Below are 17,103 nucleotides of genomic sequence, written 5' to 3'. Positions count from 1 at the left end.
TTCCCCGACCAAGCAGCTCTAGACCAGGATGGGATTAATGTGACTGTGCAGTCGAGTCTGGAGAGAGGAGATGCAGGAACAGAGATAAGTACGTCCTTACACTTCCCTCAACAGTCCATTCGTCCCTAAGGGAACTGGAGCATCAGCAGAGTGAAGGGCCAGATGCCCCATGAGGGTGTTTGACTTGAACTTGGATGGATAACTGGAGATTCCCGGAAAAGACACCGTGCTTCCTGGCAGGTGGACTAGAATATGCAAAAGCATTGAATCATAAAAGAACATGGGTGTTCAGAGAAGAGTACGGTCCTATGTGGCTACTCAGGGAATACAGGATCGGCAAAGGATATGGCTGAAGAAGGAGATTGGGGTAGGCCCCACAGAACTGGTACTTCCCATGAAGGGATTGTGTTCATTCTTGCAGTCCAAGGGGAACCTCTTAAAACTTCCTCTGTGTTGAGAGTTCCTCAGGTTTTCCAGTGAGAGTGCCTGGGGTCTCCACACCTAGGACCCCGTGTCCAGCTGATAGTAAGAACAGTGTGATGGGGGTGGTGGTAGTGAGACTTTTGCAGCTGCCTTAGAAAGTTGGACTGACTCTGGGAATCTTTTGCAGGGGGGGCAAGATATCCTGTCCATGATGGGCCAGTTAATGAAGCCAAAGAAGACAGAAATCACAGGTAAGAGAAATAGGCCTGTGAGCAAGAACCAGAACCGTAGAGCCCTGGATTCTGATGTACTGTGTGAGGCTTTTTTTTTTTTTTTTAAGATTTTATTTATTCATGAGACGACACACACAGAGAGAGAGGAGGGGGCAGAGACACAGGCAGAGGGAGAAGCAGGCCTCATGCTGGGAGCCTGATGTGGGACCCGATCCCGGTCTCCAGGATCACACCTGGGTTGAAGGCAGTGCTAAACTGCTGAGCCACAGGAAATGCCTTAGGACAGGTTTGTTCTTCCTCTTCAGAGCCTGGCTTTATCCTGGCAGTCGGTGGCTGTTTTAGACAGCTGTAAATAAAGCATACTGTGTGCTTCCAGCCCAGAGTGCTAGTGCATCCTCTTGAATGCATTCAGTATCCTTGCACTCATCTTTGAAGATGGAGGCTGTCACAACCTCTGGTCCTTTCGAGGTCCAAGAAACGTGGATGGTATTGCCCTAGCTGTGCAGGAGAGCTCCCGCCAGACTGCTCCTGAGCACAGCAAATTCCACCACCTTGGTCCTTGGCCTTCTTGCCCTACAGCCACAAAGCAGCTCCCAGCCTGCCTGGCTCAGCTTCCTGGGCATGTCCCAGAGCTTGGCAGGAATGTCACTGTTCCCTTGTGGACCTTTAGTTTACCCTGCTTCTCTTCCCAACTGGTATATCCCTCTTTTTTTCTAAGTAATACCTATAATTCTATAATTCTTTTTTTTTTAATTTTTATTTATTTATGATAGTCACACAGAGAGAGAGAGAGAGCGAGAGAGAGAGAGAGAGGCAGAGACATAGGCAGAGGGAGAAGCAGGCTCCATGCACCGGGAGCCCGACGTGGGATTCGATCCCGGGTCTCCAGGATCGCGCCCTGGGCCAAAGGCAGGCGCCAAACCCCTGCGCCACCCAGGGATCCCAATTCTATAATTCTATAAGTATTACCTATAAACAGAATTATAGGTAAATATATAGGTAATATATTTAATGTTAAACATTAAAGCCTCTGTTTTTTGTTTCATGTTAGCCAGTGGAGTGATCTGAGACCTGTCTAGTAGAGTCTCCAAGAGCAGTTTCTGTGTTTTCACAGTTTTAACCATGACTTCTCTTTTGACCATCCCTGCCTCATGACTTTGGTGGACAATGCAGCATCAGATCTTCGTGTTCTGTGTTTGCGAGCAGCTCCCTCCTGATGCTAATCAGGAGTTGGTTTGGAAAATGAGAACTGTGACCTTAGATGGTCTTATGTAACTCTTGTGAGACCTGTCCCTCTAGAACTCTGAGGTTGGACCTTTCCTCAGAACCTGCATTCCTCACAGATTTCCTTCCAGAGAGGATTCTGCACACACCCTGTTCTTCATCTAGGCACTTGATTGAAAGTTAATTAACTTAAGCTTTGTCACATAGGGCCAAAAGAAAGGGTCACTTAGCGCAGAACAGGAAAATTTGCATATGAAAACTCGTTTCACACAGGGCTCCTCAACTTCTGTGTCTCTGCGATGTCACAGAGCACTAAGTGGGTTGGTGTGAGTAATAAGGCAGCTGGGGAGCGTGCCCTTGTGAAGACATGCAAAACTATAAAAGCCACTTACAAACTTAACATATCAGCAGGGGAAGCTGCCGGTTTTGTAACTTCTATGTCGTGATTATATTCCTATTTCCGGATGATAACACTGAAGTGGGGACATAACCTGCCTGGGTTGTATAGTTAGCAGTACAGGTGGGCTCCACACTTGAGTTAGGATCATATTCGGTTGGGGGAGAGAAGAAAAGGGGACCACTTCCCAACCTGACTATACTTGCCTCCTCTCACTATCTCCTAGACAAACTTCGAGGGGAGATTAACAAGGTGGTGAATAAGTACATTGATCAAGGCATTGCTGAGCTGGTTCCAGGTGTACTCTTTGTTGATGAGGTCCACATGCTGGACATAGAGTGCTTCACCTACCTGCACCGGGCCCTGGAATCTTCCATCGCCCCCATCGTCATCTTTGCATCCAACCGAGGCAACTGTGTCATCAGGTAGGGTGGCTCTTTGCCAGCCTTAATACCTTTCCACCTTCCATCTGGGTTCATGTTTTCCTCTGGGATCACTTTTTTTTTTTTTTTAATTTTTATTTATTTATGATAGAGAGAGAGAGAGAGAGAGAGAGAGAGAGAGAGGCAGAGACATAGGCAAAGGGAGAAGCAGGCTCCATGCACCGGGAGCCCAACGTGGGATTCGATCCCGGGTCTCCAGGATCGCGCCCTGGGCCAAAGGCAGGCGCCAAACCGCTGCGCCACCCAGGGATCCCGCCTCTGGGATCATTTTAAACCCATAATGTAATAAGTCAAGATGGAGATGAAGGGAGATCATGTTCATTTTGAGAGAAACCTGCCAAAGTAGCTTGTCTTCACAGGTAGGCAATTCATGCATCAGCCTCATTCCATCATGGCACCAGAGGCAACAGCAACCACATTACGGAATCTGAGGGCCTCCCATGTGGGCTCTAGGGTTACAGTGTGGTGTGATTTGGTCATTCAGTTGGGAGAGGGCAAATGTAAGGGCAGATAGGCTGGCCTTGGGTGACCTTACATAGGTTAATTTCTATCCTCATGCTAGCTGTGGGCAGTAAATATTCTTGGCTTCATGTTTTAGATGAAGAAACAGAATGGCAGAATAACTTGTCCTTTGTTATAAAGACAGGATGAGAACCCAGATCTTTCTGATAATAAAATCAGTGACAAAACCAGTACTTTCTTTCTATCCCAGACCTTTTTGGAGCCACACTGGTGCCTGCCTCCGTAGGCCTGCCTTTGGGAAAGGTAGAGGCTGAGGCCTGGGAGGCACATGTCTGTGTGATGCTCTCATCCTGCAAGGATGGGCCCAGGGCTGGGTTAGGGGACTTTCTTGAGGTTCTTTTTCTCCTGAGTACTCTGCAAACTTCTGAGCCCCAGATAATACACCGTCTTCCCAGCTCTCTTATGGGCCCTGTACTTGGTAGTTTTCTGGCTCTTTTGGTTTTCTGTGTTCCTGTTTGAATGTTGGGGCCTGGTCCCAGCATGGCTGGGCATGAATGAGGAGCCCTTTTCAAGCCTGCCGGAGAGTAGTGCAGGTAAACAGCGCTGGAGGCTGTGTGCTCCTGGCAGCAAGGGGTGGTAGGAATCTGGAAAATGACCCTAAGGCCCATGAGTATCAGCACAGAGACTTGCGTCTGAATGATGGCAGGTAATATCCAGGAGTTTAGCTGGTTCTTGACGGAGCTTTGTCTCCATTGAGATTGTTCAGAAGCGGTGCTGCTGGTGCTGGGACAGCTCCCCTCTCAGGTGATCGTGCTGGCTCAGAATTAGGATTTGCTTGCATGATTCAAGTTCATGTGGCAGCAGCTTGTAGTCGATCTTTGAAACCCTGTGATGGTGTCTTGACAAGTCATCAACACAGGTCTTCTCTGCATTTTTGGGGAAAAAGCAGCTTGTTTCAGGGCCAGGTCAGCCGTTAGTGAGAGGATCTGGCTACCTGGGCAGCATCTGGAAACCAGCCATGTGGCCTGGTGCCTGGTGAGCCTGGCATCCCTAATGCACAGACCCTGTAGGTTTACTGGACTTAGGCTTGGTTTGGTTGGACTTGGTTTCCATCTGAAAGTTGGTGACAGGCTCAGCCTAGACTGCTGGCGCCCCCTTCTGGGAAGCCATGCTAACAGGCTCCTCTCCCTCCCAGCAGATAATCCAGCCTGGCTCCCAGTGGAGCCTGGCAGCTTCTGACAGGAGCTGAATCCCTTAGGACTCAGAGTACTTCTCTCAGACCCATCCAACCTAGGAAAAAAGTACAAGCTTGGCCCCATCTCCCTCCCCAGACTGATTTCATCGGGCTGCTAGAAGCTGTGGCTGCCCGCTGCTGCCAGACTGCAATCACCCAAGTGGGAAGAAGGTGCTTGGAATGTGACACTTTCTGCAGTTCTGCTGAAGCAGCCAAAATTGAGACATTTGCTCTAGAAGAGGTTTTTGGGACTAAGCCCTAGTAGGAATTTTGTTGTAGTAGTGAGGTCATACTACTCAGAAGTCAGGCTGGGATTTGAATCTGGGGTGTTGGATTTAAGAGGCCATGCTCCCAACAAGTTTTGGTTTAGATGTGAAATGATGAAATTTCTGGAACATTGGCACAGTTTTGACAATATCTGTCTTGCTTCCCAGCTGACCTTACTCCTGGAGGGAGCTGTTGAGCTTCCTCTGACCTCCAGAGCTTGAAAGGAGAGAGAAGAGAGAGTTTGCAGTAACTGAGTACTCTACATACTTCACCCCATGTAATCTCAAGCACCCTGACGATTCTGTGGGCAGGTGACATTATTTCCAGATTAACACAGAGGTGATGTGAATAGGCCACCAGCCTGAGGGTTGACTGACTGTAGAGCTCCTGCCACCCCTGTTCTCCTGAACGGTTTCTGGTCAGTGTACAGGGAGGAAGGTGTCTGAGCTGGTGTAGGGAGCTGCTACACTGTCAGGAGTGGCTGTGAAAGTGCACACTGCCCCCTTGTGCACAGGGGAGCAGGAACCATTCCTGCAGGAGCCCCTTGAGGCCTTGGGCTCCTCTTCCTGGGAGGAGAGAACACCGCTGGGCACTATGGGAGGTGCAGCTACACTGGCTCTGCCCTCCCTTACCACCCTGAGAAGTCCCTTCTGTGCCAGGACCCTCAGCCAATAGAGGAGAGCCTGGCCTTGAACCCAGCTCGCCAAACTTGGGAGGTCTTCTTTTCCTGTGGGGAATAGCCCCCTGGGATTAAGAAGTCTTTGTAGGAGAGTCCCTCTCCACAAGTCACTTTGTTGTACCAAAGAGCAAGACTTAAACAGTGTGGTCTCCATTCAGTGTATTCCTATGGCAGAAGATGGTACATTTTAAGGAAACAGCTTTATAGAGCTAGAATTCACATACAGTTCCCCATCTAAAGTGTACAATTTAGGGTTTTTAGTATGGTCACAAAGTTGTGCAACCATCACGACTGTCCATTCTAGAACATTTTCATCAATCCAGAAATAAATCCTATACCTATCAATAGTTGTTACTCTGCCATGCCTCACTCCCCAACTGTTTTCCCCCCTTCCTCCTCCCTACAGCCCCTGGCAACCACTGGTCTACCTTCTCTATGCATTTGCCTTCTCTGGACAGTTCATAGATATGGCGCCACACACCTGTGGTCTCCTGTGCCTGGCTTCTTTCACGGAGCATCATGTTTTCAGGGTCCATCCATGTCGTAAACCTGCGTCACTGTTTATTGATTTTTAAGGCTGAATAGTATTCCAGAATGTGGAATATTTAACAGGACATTTACCCATTCATTAGTTGATGGACTTTGGGTTGTCAGATTGTTATTACTCTGTGACTTTTATAAATAAAGCTGCAATGAACATTTGTGTACAACTTTTTTTTTTTTAAGATTTTATTCATTTATTCATGAGAGGCACACAGAGAGAGAGAGAGAGGCAGAGACACAGGCAGAGGGAGAAGCAGGCTCCACGCAGGGAGCCCAACGCGGGACTCGATCCCGGGTCTCCAGGATCACACCCAGGGCCGAAGGCGGCGCTAAACCGCCGAGCCACTGGGGCTGCCCTGTGTACAACTTTTTATGTAGACTTTGGTTTTTATTTCTCTTGGGGACATACCTATCAGGGAATTGGTGGGTCAGACGGGAAATCTTTTCAACCTTTCAAGGACCTGCCAAACTGCTTTCCACAGTGACTACACCATTCTCACCAGCAGTGTCTGAGGAGTCCAGGTTCTCCTTATCCTCAATGACACTTGTTCCTGTCTGTCTTTTATAGGTAGCTCACTAGTTTTGATTTGCATTTGGCTACTGAATTTGAGCATCCTTTCATGGTTTATCAGCCATTTGTTCATCTTCTTGGGAGAATTTTCTGTTACTGTCATTTGCCAATTTTTTTTTTAAAGATTTTATTTATTTATTCATGAGAGAGGCAGAGACACAGGCAGAGGGAGAAGCAGGCTCCATGAAGGGAGCCCGATCTGCGGCTCCATCCTAGGACTCTATGATCATGCCCTGAGCCAAAGGCAGACGCTCAACCACTGAGCCACCCAGGCATCCCTCATTTGCCAATTTTTAAAAAAAATTCAGGTTGTCTTTTAGTGAGTTATAAGAATTCCTTATATATTCTCGATACTAGATCCTTACCAGATGTATGATTTGCAAATATTTCCTCCCAACCTGTTGGTGGTTTTTTCAGTTTCTTGATAGTATCTTTAAGTTTTGATACAGTCCAGTTTCCTGTTATTTCTTTGGTTGTGTGTGTTTTTGGTCTCATAGCTGAGATACCATGACTAATTTAAGTCACAAAGATTTACACCTGTGAGCTCTTCTAAGCGTTCTATAGTTTTAGCTCTTATACTAAGGTTTATGATCATTTGTGGTTAATTTTGTATATAGTATAGGGGCGCTGGGTGGCTCAGTTGGTTAAGTGTCTGCCTTTGGCTCAGGTCATGATCTCTGGGTCCTGGGATCAAGTCCCACATCGGACGCTGCTCAACAGGGAGTCTGCTTTTCCCTCTCCCTCTGTGCTCACCTGTGATCACTCACTCTCTCCCTCCTTCTACTCCTCTTTCTCTCTCTCAAATAAATAAAATCTTAAAAAAAAAATTGGTTTGTATATAGTATAAGGAAGAAGTATGTCTAGCTTCACTCTTTTACATGTGGATGTCCAGCTGTCCCAGGACCGTTTGTTCTTCATCGACTGTTGGGTTTTCATCGTCTGGGCAGCCTCATCAAAAAAGCAAATGGATTTCTTAGTACTCTTGGTTTTGTGTCCACAGAGCCAGGGGGCGGTAGATTTAAGGGAGTTACCCTTCATATTACCCAGAGAGGTGTTATCCACTATGCTTCCTGTCATCAGAAAAGCTTTATCTGTGTCCCTGTAGTCACGGGTTATATAAAGAAGCAGTCAGGCAATGATTCTCAGCCGGGGACATTTATACTTGTTATGACTTTGGGTGCTACTGGCATCTAATGGGTAGAGGCCAGAGATGCTACTGAACATCCTACATGCACAGGAAAATCCCCTCCAAAAAACTTGGTCCATAATGTCAAAGTGTCTCAGTGGAGGAACCCTGAGTTGTAAGATGGAAGCATTCGCAAATGAGTCAACCATTTGCACTTGTAAGTATAGCTGTATGATAAATTTCAAGAAGTGCAATGACTATGTTCTTGCAGATATACCATATTGGATCCCCAAAGAATTAGGCCTGTGGCATCATAGCCCAAAACTGTATATCTGGAAGAGGCACAGCATTAACACAGTTTGAACAATTGTCATAATGGCCTAATGGTGAAATCAATATTGGGCTGACACCAGAGCCAGAAAGAAATCTCTGGGTACAAGAACAAACCTGCAGTTTTAGCCAAAATGTAATTATTAGTTTATTATTAGCAATTTTATAATCTAATATGATAGTTACGGCGGCCTTGTCAAATAGTGATTGCTCTGCACAGAGAGCTCCTTCTGGACTCACCACCCACAAGGAGCACTGCTAAGTAGGGCTTCCATTCCCTGGCTCATTTCACAAGCCATGTGACAGACCCTTTTGTGAGACTCTTGCAGAGTAGAATCCCAGAAACCATTTGCTACTAGCATGTTTTCTAAAAGAAACTTTGTACCTGAGATTCATAGCTTAGACATATGTTTTGGCTTTAATTCCTAAAAAAATGCTTAACAACCTTTGAGCAGACTTTTTTGTTTAAATTTTTAGTTTTGAAATAAATAAATAAATAAATAAATAAATAAATAAATAAATAAATAAATTTTTAGTTTTGTAGATTCAAAACTATAAGAATTTTTTCTTTTTTCCTTTTTTTTTTTGCATTAAAAAAGGAAACATCAAATTCAATTAAAAGAAAAAAATCAGAAATTATCTGGAAAAAAAAATAATAGAGCAGATGGCCTGAAAAAGAGTTCTTTGTTTTTTGGTGAGCACCTTTATTGGAAAGGTTGGAGAAAAACAAAAATGCCCTTTAGCTTAAGAATTTGTAGGTTATCTGCAAATCAGCTCCTTTCAGGAGTGCAAGAATCCTTGGTTCTTAATATCAGAATGTACACAGGTTTCTTATCTGAATGTCTTCTATGTGTAAGGAGGCGATCATACAGAAACTCTCCTGAGTTCCATACACAATAAATTCTTCGTTTCAGCCACCTCTCCATGGAGGGGCAACTAGTACAACACCATCTCCCTGGACAAAGGGTTTTGTACTATTCCGTTTTGTTGATTTACATGTCTCTTCGCATGTGTCCTTGTTAATTTCTATAATGGTCACAGTCTCTCCCACATCTCCTAATAGCATATTTCAGTGTTGCTCATAAGCATGTAATCTGCCTCAAAGCTCTGTCATTTCTCATCTTCACATTAAGTTCACACATCCAGGCTGAGCCTGCCAGGGACCTGGTGGCTCTTCTGCAGTGCCGGTGGCTTGCTGCTGCTCCACTCATCTGCCATGGTTCATGGGAAATTTTGAAGTTTGATTAGGGAGTGCTTCATTTTTCTTCTAACGTTTTACGTCTGAATCGAAGATAATTTACCATGAGTGTTACAGAGTTTGGGATATTTTAACATGGCAATGTTAAGATCTTTTAAAGAATTCCCGAGAGAGGGGCGCCTGAGTGGCTCAGTCGGTTAAGCATCTGCCTTCGGCTCAGGTCATGATCTCAGGGTCCTGGGATGGAGCCCCACATCGGGCTCCCTGCTCAGCAGGGAGGCTGCTTCTCCTCCTCCCAGCTCATGTTCTCTCTTGCTATCTGTCTCTCTCTTCCAAATAAATGAATAAAATCTAAAAAAAAAAAAAAAAAAAAAAAAATTTTTTTCCAAGAGAAATTTATTTGTTTATTTATTTATTTATTTTTTTCCAAGAGAAATTTATACTTCAACTGACTGGATAGGATTTTAACAGCTAGATTTCTTTACTGAAGCTGTATTTCTTGAATGCTCACTTATAATTGAAATTGAATATTCTGATAATATTAACAACTAAATCCAAATGACCTGCCTTATTTGCTGTTCTATTGATAAGTTAGGGCCCTAGGGGCTCTGCAGTCTGGCCTAAGTGTAGGAATGTCAGAGACAGTGCTGATGTGGATCTGCTGCTATGACTTCCGGACTCTGGAGCAGGAACCCAGAGCACACTGGGCTTCCAGACACTGTGTTGAAGCCGACCTCATGTGCTACGAGGTTTGCTCGGTGCACATCCTGTGGGACAGCTGGTGTCTTGTTGGCCTCATGGATTGGCAGGGCTCCTCTCTGGGGCCACTCTTCGTATGGCTTAGCTATGGATTTGAGAGAAACGGAGACACAAAGGACACGATTAAGTCCCAAAAGAAAGAAAATGATTAATGGATATAAGGGAAACATTCAAATGATTCATTAGTAATCAAGGAAATGTGAATTCAGAGTGTCACCCTTTCTTTTTTCTAAACCATTAAAGCAGCAAAATATTTAAGAATTAGAATACCCTGTGCTGGTTACAATGCAGTGAGATCAGATCACTCATGTAGCTTGTAAATTAGTTCACTCATTCATTTATTCAAATAGATATTCCAGATTGTGTCAGGCACTCTGAAATTTGCTGAAGAAATGTTCATGCCATGAAATTGCTTATCAAACATCATTAATAATAGCAACAATTGGAAACTACCTAAATGTCCAACAGTTTTGTTAAGGAAAATACTTGATGGGTTATTATTATTTTTAAGATATTTAATTATGTATGTATGAATGAATGATAGTGAGTGAGAGAGCACACGCATGAGCTGGGGGGTGGGGAAGGGCAAAGGGAGAAACCGACTCCCCGCTGCACAGGGAGCCTGACACAGGGCTCTATCCCAGGACCCCAAGATAATGACCCAAGTCAAAGGCAAATGCTGTACCAACTGAGCCACCCAGGTGCCCCTTTGATGGATTATTAAGACTGAAAAAACATGGACAAAAGCAAAAAATCTACACACTTAGTGTGACTTAGAAAGACATCTTTATGAAAATTTGGTAAATATCTATATGAATATTTTTAACAGGATTTTAGGTGGTTTTTTTTTCCTCTTTCCCAAAATTTCCTCGTATATTGATATTTGCTAAAATAATGAAGTTGTTTTTTATACCACCTGAATGTTAGTTTGTTTACTTTGTGGTCATGGCTTAACTCAGGATGTGAATTGGCTGCTTTGTCATTGTGAGTACCTCAGCTATGTTTCCAGTGTCCAGTTTCTGATCGATCTCAGAGAGGCCTGGGTGATGTGATCATTTGGACCCTTGCAGGGGTACTGAGGACATCACTTCTCCTCATGGCATTCCTCTTGACCTTCTGGACCGTGTGATGATCATCCGGACCATGCTGTACACCCCACAGGAAATGAAACAGGTGAGTCTCTCTTCCCTCACCCTTCCCTCTTCTCCCCTCATTTGCTCCCAACATTCCCTGGTGCTGTGCCAGTATCTACAGCACAGGCCTGGCTCCCACCACATCCCAGTACTTTACCTGCTGGCCTTGGGCAAGTCACAGTCCTCCAGAGCTTCAGTCTCCCCATCTGAAAGATGGGTGGGCTGATGAGACATTGCCTGAGGTGTTTCCAAACCTTAGCGGCTTGTGGTCTTGGCTGTTGTCTCCACTACTATATCCATTCTTTAAATTTTAGGAAAGGCATAGTGAAAAAATCAACTTGAGGACAGCCATCATGGAGGGCACCCATGATGTAGGACAGAGCCAGTAAGATAGGATTTAGTGGTAGCTCTTGCTGTCCGGGCCAGGCCCTGTCTGAGGCCTCTTCTGAGTAGGTGAAGCCAAGTGCTCTGTCCCACCAGAACCCATAGTAGGCTGGCTCCAACAGGGCACAAAAGCTGGAGGGGAGCGAGGGCCTATCTGCCGCGACCAGTGTGACTAGTGGTAGGTTTTCTGGGGACTGTGGAGGCCATAGAAATGATGGTGAAGCAGGGTCATACAGCTTAGAGGGGCACCGGGAAGTGGAGGTCCTAAAACCAGCCTGTAAGAGGCTGAAGGAGGTGTATCTGACACAGAGTATATGCTCAAATTCCATGCAAGCTGAATTTGCATTAAGCTTGAGGGTGGGAGATGACACGAGTGTCTGAGGTCAGGTCTTACCCCAAGGGGCCCTGTCCCAGCTCTCCCTATGGGACTGTCTTTTGCTTGATCTGGAGTTGAAACACCACATGTGCAGGCACTTTACACTTAGAATTTCTAGTCCCCTTACTGGTACTGCCAGGTAGTCCTTGAACATCCTTCTTCCTGTGGATGGCTCAGTCCCTGAGTGGCAAGTCCAGGATGCAGAACCAGACAGTGATAGGTTATGCCGTAGGTAGGTGTCCCACTGAGCAGCACTGCTGTGCTCCTGCCCTGCCCACCCTTGCCCCAGAGGGTCTTGCTGCCAACTTAGATCTCTCACTGTGGGTCTGGGTGGCCATGGGGCAGGTGGACCAGGGGCGCACTGATGTGTCGACAGGCTGTGCCTTGACCCTCTCCTCTCACATAGTGCAGGTCTTCTTTATTGGATGTCATGCTGAAACCATGGGCGTGCTTAGCCAGCATAATTCCATTTGATCCCCAGTACCTGTGAGGTGGGAGAGCTATTATCACTGTATTCTTAAAGATGAGGATGCGGAGACCCAGGCCCACTTATCTGCCCAAGTTCATAAAGCCAGTAGGTGACAGGACTGACAAACTGGAGTCCAGGCTGCCTGGTCTAGAAGCCCATGTTCTTTATCACTGGGGCCATCAGCTCCCACTTGCTAGAAGTAGCTCAGTTAGAGGTGGATTCCCAGTGGCAGTTTGTTAGCAGGGCGTTCTTTTGGGAGCTCAGAGGGCCTGTCTAGGGCACTCCCTGGCAGCCCCACTGCTCCCCGTGGCCCCCTAGCCCGACCCTGCCGCCGTTTATTCTTGACCAGCACTCACCAGTACTGTGGTGATGCAGGGAGCTGGAGACCAACAGAACACCAGAGTGGTGACAGTACAGGGTGGCCGTGGCCGGAGCCTTGTCACCAGATCATGGTCTCTGGCTCCTAAATGAATGCTAGGTTGAAGCTAAGGCATTCACTGAACAGAAGCATAGGCAGAAGCAAAGGAGAGGTTGGTCACATCCCCATCCTTACCGTGGAGGGCAGCCTCACGGTGCTTCATGGCCTAGTGACTTGAGCTATTGGCGTACCTGTGTGGTCCTTGGCTGCCTTCGTCCTCCGGAAGGTCCGCTCTCTCTTTTCCAGGTTGTTTTGAGGACTAAGTGACTAACAGGAGGGAGGGGACTAGGCTGGCCATCCTTTGTCCCAGCGCAGCTATTATTACTGCTACTAATTACTTATAGGTGCTCACTGTCACCTGCTGGGAGCCTTACAGCAGCTCCCAGTAACTGGGCTTTGAGGCTCCCGAACAACGAGGGTCCTGTGGTCACAGAGATAAGCTGCTGAGCTGGGACCCTACTAAGAGCCAGTTCACTTTGGTTGCCTCCAGTTCACCTTTGTTGAGCGCTCGGTCTGAGCTCTCCTGGACTGTTCTGCAGTATGCCTCTGGCTCCTGGGCTGGTTCCCATCTTTGCTCAATCAGGAGGGCCTCTTTTCAGGCTTTCTCTTATGTGAGCAGAGGTCAGACCAGCTGCCAGGATGTGCATTGCTTTGTTCTGGTGGGTTCAAGGGATAACCTCAGCATTTTTACTGGAGCCTGAGGTAGATTTTTTAAAAAACAAAGTAAATGTAACTTGTGTACTCTGCCATCAGTGCCGACACCCTCATAAACTATCCTTGCAGGTTATTAAATGATTAAAGATCTAATTTATGAACTGTCCGTTTCTGAGCAGTCTGAAACTGGAGCTCTTGGGATTGCTCTGACCTCCCGAGAGAGAGAGAGAGAGAGAGAGAGAGAGAGAGAGAAAGAGCGCATGTGGAGTGGCCCTTACATTCCTGAAGCCCAACTTTCAAATGCTGTGCAACTCGCTGAAGGCCAGTTGCTCTGGGCTGAAGCTCTCCCCTTGACCAGGCTCCAGATTCAGTATTTGCATCTCAGAGTTTCCGATGGCCCCTGGAGGACATTTTTCTTGGCAGGACCTGGAGGTTTCCTTAATCCCCAGCTGTCAGTGAAAAGCCCTTTTCTCTTGGAGCACAAACCTACCTGGCTCTGGCTGTTGTGGTCAGAGAGGAGTCCTGTGATTGGAGCCAGGAGCAGGGATCTCTCTCTCAGCTCCTTTTTGTGCCATCCTTAGGCCTATCCAGTAACTTCTCTCTTCTCGGCTACATTTAGCTTTCAACCGTAGACGGTGGAACTCCTCATGCACAAGCTAAGAGTCTTGACAGAGGTCGTACCCGCAGCCCACTGGCTGAACAGAAAAGTTCTATGAATTACTTGAACAAGTTGCCAACATTTAGAAATTGGGGACATTTCACACAGAAGTCTAAGTTCTGAGTCTCTTTTGACCAAATGAAACTTCCCTGCGGACACCTGCCCTCTGCCCTGGTGGCACCAGTGGCCTGCGGCAGAGGGGCCAACTGCCCTGGCTCATGTGGCCTCATCTATCTTGGTCCCTGCCCTAGTCCAGTTCTGCGAATCCTGGTTTTCCTCTGGAGCAGGACTTTCCCATTCACAGCAGCTGATATGCCAAGTGCCCTCGCCAGAGTTCCCAGACACTGAGCTGCCTGCCCCCACAGGTGTCTGCCTGAGAGCCGCAGGGCTAGTGCAGAGTCCGGCTCCTAAGCCTCTGGTCCCTGTCTTCCCCTTACAAGGCTTTTGCTAGGGGCTCAGTCTTTCCCATTTCCTATGCCTCTACCTCGGGTGTTTTTATGGCTTTAATTTAAACAAGGGCTTCATGATATCTTGTTTACGAAGCTGCCAAAGTGAAAAATTCCTGTATTATATGAGGCTCGAAGTCCTCGAGTTATCTCGGCTCCCCAACACACAACATCATTATCCCAGCTGCCCCTTATCACTCAGTGCTGGTGCGCCTGCAGGATCCCGGTGCCACTTGTGTTATAGCAGCCCCGCCGCCAGCTTGCCTCCCCTCCAACTTCACCAGGATCTTCAAACTGCAACAAGCATCAGCTTCTTCGTGATAGATTAGATATCCCCGAGTGATGTTATGAGGGCTGGTAAATCTTTAAAAGTAACTTTTTTGATTTATTTAACCATCGTATTTATCAAGCAAATAAAAGATGTCTCTTCCCTGAGTGCTTGTAGGTGGTGGTGCCATGCTGGGGAGGAAGGTTAGAGCCCTTGAGGGGGAGCCCATGGCAGGTTTCGGAGGGGCCTGTGTTCTCTAGATCTAGGGACTGCATTAGGGAGGCTGAGGAGGCAGGCACTGAGCCACCCTGGCACATGCTTTGAGGGGTACCAGCCACCTTCTAGTCACTGTGAACTCTGGCTGTAAGCCATTCACACAGAATGTCGTGTGGCTAGTGCCCGGATGTGTGCAAGGCCAGGAGTCTTGGGCGGAGGCCAGCTCTCTGCCCTTTCAGCCTGGATTTGGGCCTCTTTGGCACCGATGATGCAGGACAAGACACATGGGACAAAGTTGTTTTTAAAGCACATGTTAAAGGGGACACTTGGTTGGTCACTGTTGATCATGGTCTTTTTCCTCCAAAAGATCATTAAAATCCGAGCCCAGACAGAAGGAATCAACATCAGTGAGGAGGCACTGAACCACCTGGGGGAGATTGGTACCAAGACGACTCTGAGGTGAGCACATCTGCCTAGAGCTGCTCCCCACCTGCTGGTGCCTGCCCAGCAGCCCTTTGGGGCCACCGTCAGACCTATTCTGGGGCATAAAGGGAGGTCCCTCTCACAAGGCACAGGACCACGTCTGCTCTCACTGCTTTGACGGAGGTTGTCCTAGGCACTGTGATTTAGAATGCAGAATATTTAGGTGATGGTGCTTATAGAGCTAGAGTGACAGGTTAGGTCCCCTGTCCCGGAGCAGATGGTCCCCTGTGTGGAGAGCTTACCAGCCTCTGTGGTGGAGGAGATGGACAATCCGGAGATCAGGGTCGAAAGCAGACGGCTCACTGGCCAGGGGCTCTTCATGGTGCAGAGGGTGGGAATGGGTTTAGGGGAGGGGGAAGGAGGAATGTGGACACAGATTACTCTCCTGACTCTTCACCAGTGGCCCAAAGCCAACTGCCTATGCAGATGATGCCCCTCTCAGTGTCCTGACTGATCTCATAGCCCCTAACCAGTCCCTAGTTCCCTGTTTTCCTTTGAGTCTGTTCCTTGCTCCAGGTTGAAGCAGAATTGCAAGCTGTTTTATTTGGGGGAACAGGGCTTTAAAAACTCCTCTGAGTTTCATGCCTTTGCAGGGAGAAGGTGCCTTTTTTGGCTGTTCATCTGCCTGCCATGTTCACTTGGCTTGCACCTGTGTGTACCACAGTTTGTGTCCCCCCACCCCCTTTTTAAATATTTTACTTACTATCTAAGGGGGCTCCACATTGGGTATGGAGCCTAACCTAGGGCTTGAACTCATGACTCTGAGATCAAAACCTGAGCTGAGATCAAGAGTTGGATGTTTATTTTATTTTTTTTAGTTTTTTTTTTAAATTTATTTATGATAGTCACAGAGAGAGAGAGAGAGAGGCGCAGAGACATAGGCAGAGGGAGAAGCAGGCTCCATGCACCGGGAGCCCGATGTGGGATTCGATCCTGGGTCTCCAGGATCGCGCCCTGGGCCAAAGGCAGGCGCCAAACCGCTGCGCCACCCAGGGATCCCAAGAGTTGGATGTTTAACTGATTGAGTCACTCAGGTGCCCCCGAAAGATTTTATTGTTAAGTAACCTCTACCCCCTATACGGGGCTCAAACAGCCCCAAGATCAAGAGTTGCATGCTCTACCGACTAAGCCAGCCAGACGCCCCTGTGGCCTCTTTCATGTAGCAGTGCAGTTGCAGCCTGTCAGAGAACTTGTACACTGACTGAGATTTGGGGCTATGATGTGTCATGCTGGTGACCTGTGGCCCTCCTGATGGGGTCGCGACAACTGGTCTTGCTGGTGTAGCAAGGGGGCTTCTCACTCCTGCCCTGGCCGCTGTCACTCCAGGTACTCCGTGCAGCTGCTCACCCCCGCCAACTTGCTGGCTAAGATCAATGGGAAGGACAGCATCGAGAAAGAGCACGTCGAGGAGATCAGTGAGCTCTTCTACGATGCCAAGTCCTCGGCCAAGATCCTGGCTGACCAGCAGGATAAGTACATGAAGTGAGACAGCCAAGGTTCCCTTCGAGAGACACCTGGAGGGCTTGGCTGGGTGCAGCCTGTGGGCGGGGGGCTCGCACTGCGCTCAGCTCTGTCCCCCTGCGGCAGTGGCTGGCGGCACCACCAGTGGGGAAAGGGTCTTTATAAATTATCGTAACTTCTGCAGTGGCTTTGAAGGAACCCTGCCTCACCTGGCGTGTTTTCTAATAAAGTCTTGTAGGTTATTTTGA

At 47.5% G+C, this 17,103-nt stretch overlaps 1 protein-coding gene across 2 annotated transcripts in view; it reads left to right on the top strand.

The window, feature by feature from the left end:
• Nucleotides 1-17,103, top strand: part of RUVBL1 (RuvB like AAA ATPase 1) — a 41,779-nt gene extending 24,676 nt beyond the window's left edge. For both annotated transcript variants that reach the window (XM_055343938.1, XM_055343939.1), the window contains exons 7-11: nucleotides 611-674; nucleotides 2,504-2,702; nucleotides 10,960-11,062; nucleotides 15,279-15,370; nucleotides 16,721-17,103. In XM_055343938.1, coding sequence (XP_055199913.1) covers nucleotides 611-674; nucleotides 2,504-2,702; nucleotides 10,960-11,062; nucleotides 15,279-15,370; nucleotides 16,721-16,880 — 618 coding nt within the window. In that variant the 3' untranslated portion in view covers nucleotides 16,881-17,103. The remainder of the gene's footprint in view (nucleotides 1-610; nucleotides 675-2,503; nucleotides 2,703-10,959; nucleotides 11,063-15,278; nucleotides 15,371-16,720) is intronic.

Source organism: Nyctereutes procyonoides, unplaced genomic scaffold, assembly GCF_905146905.1.
Source record: "Nyctereutes procyonoides isolate TBG_1078 unplaced genomic scaffold, NYPRO_anot_genome, whole genome shotgun sequence".
Lineage (NCBI taxonomy): Eukaryota > Metazoa > Chordata > Mammalia > Carnivora > Canidae > Nyctereutes > Nyctereutes procyonoides.
Note: the sequence above shows the minus strand (reverse complement) of the source record. Positions and strands in the feature narration are given on the sequence as shown.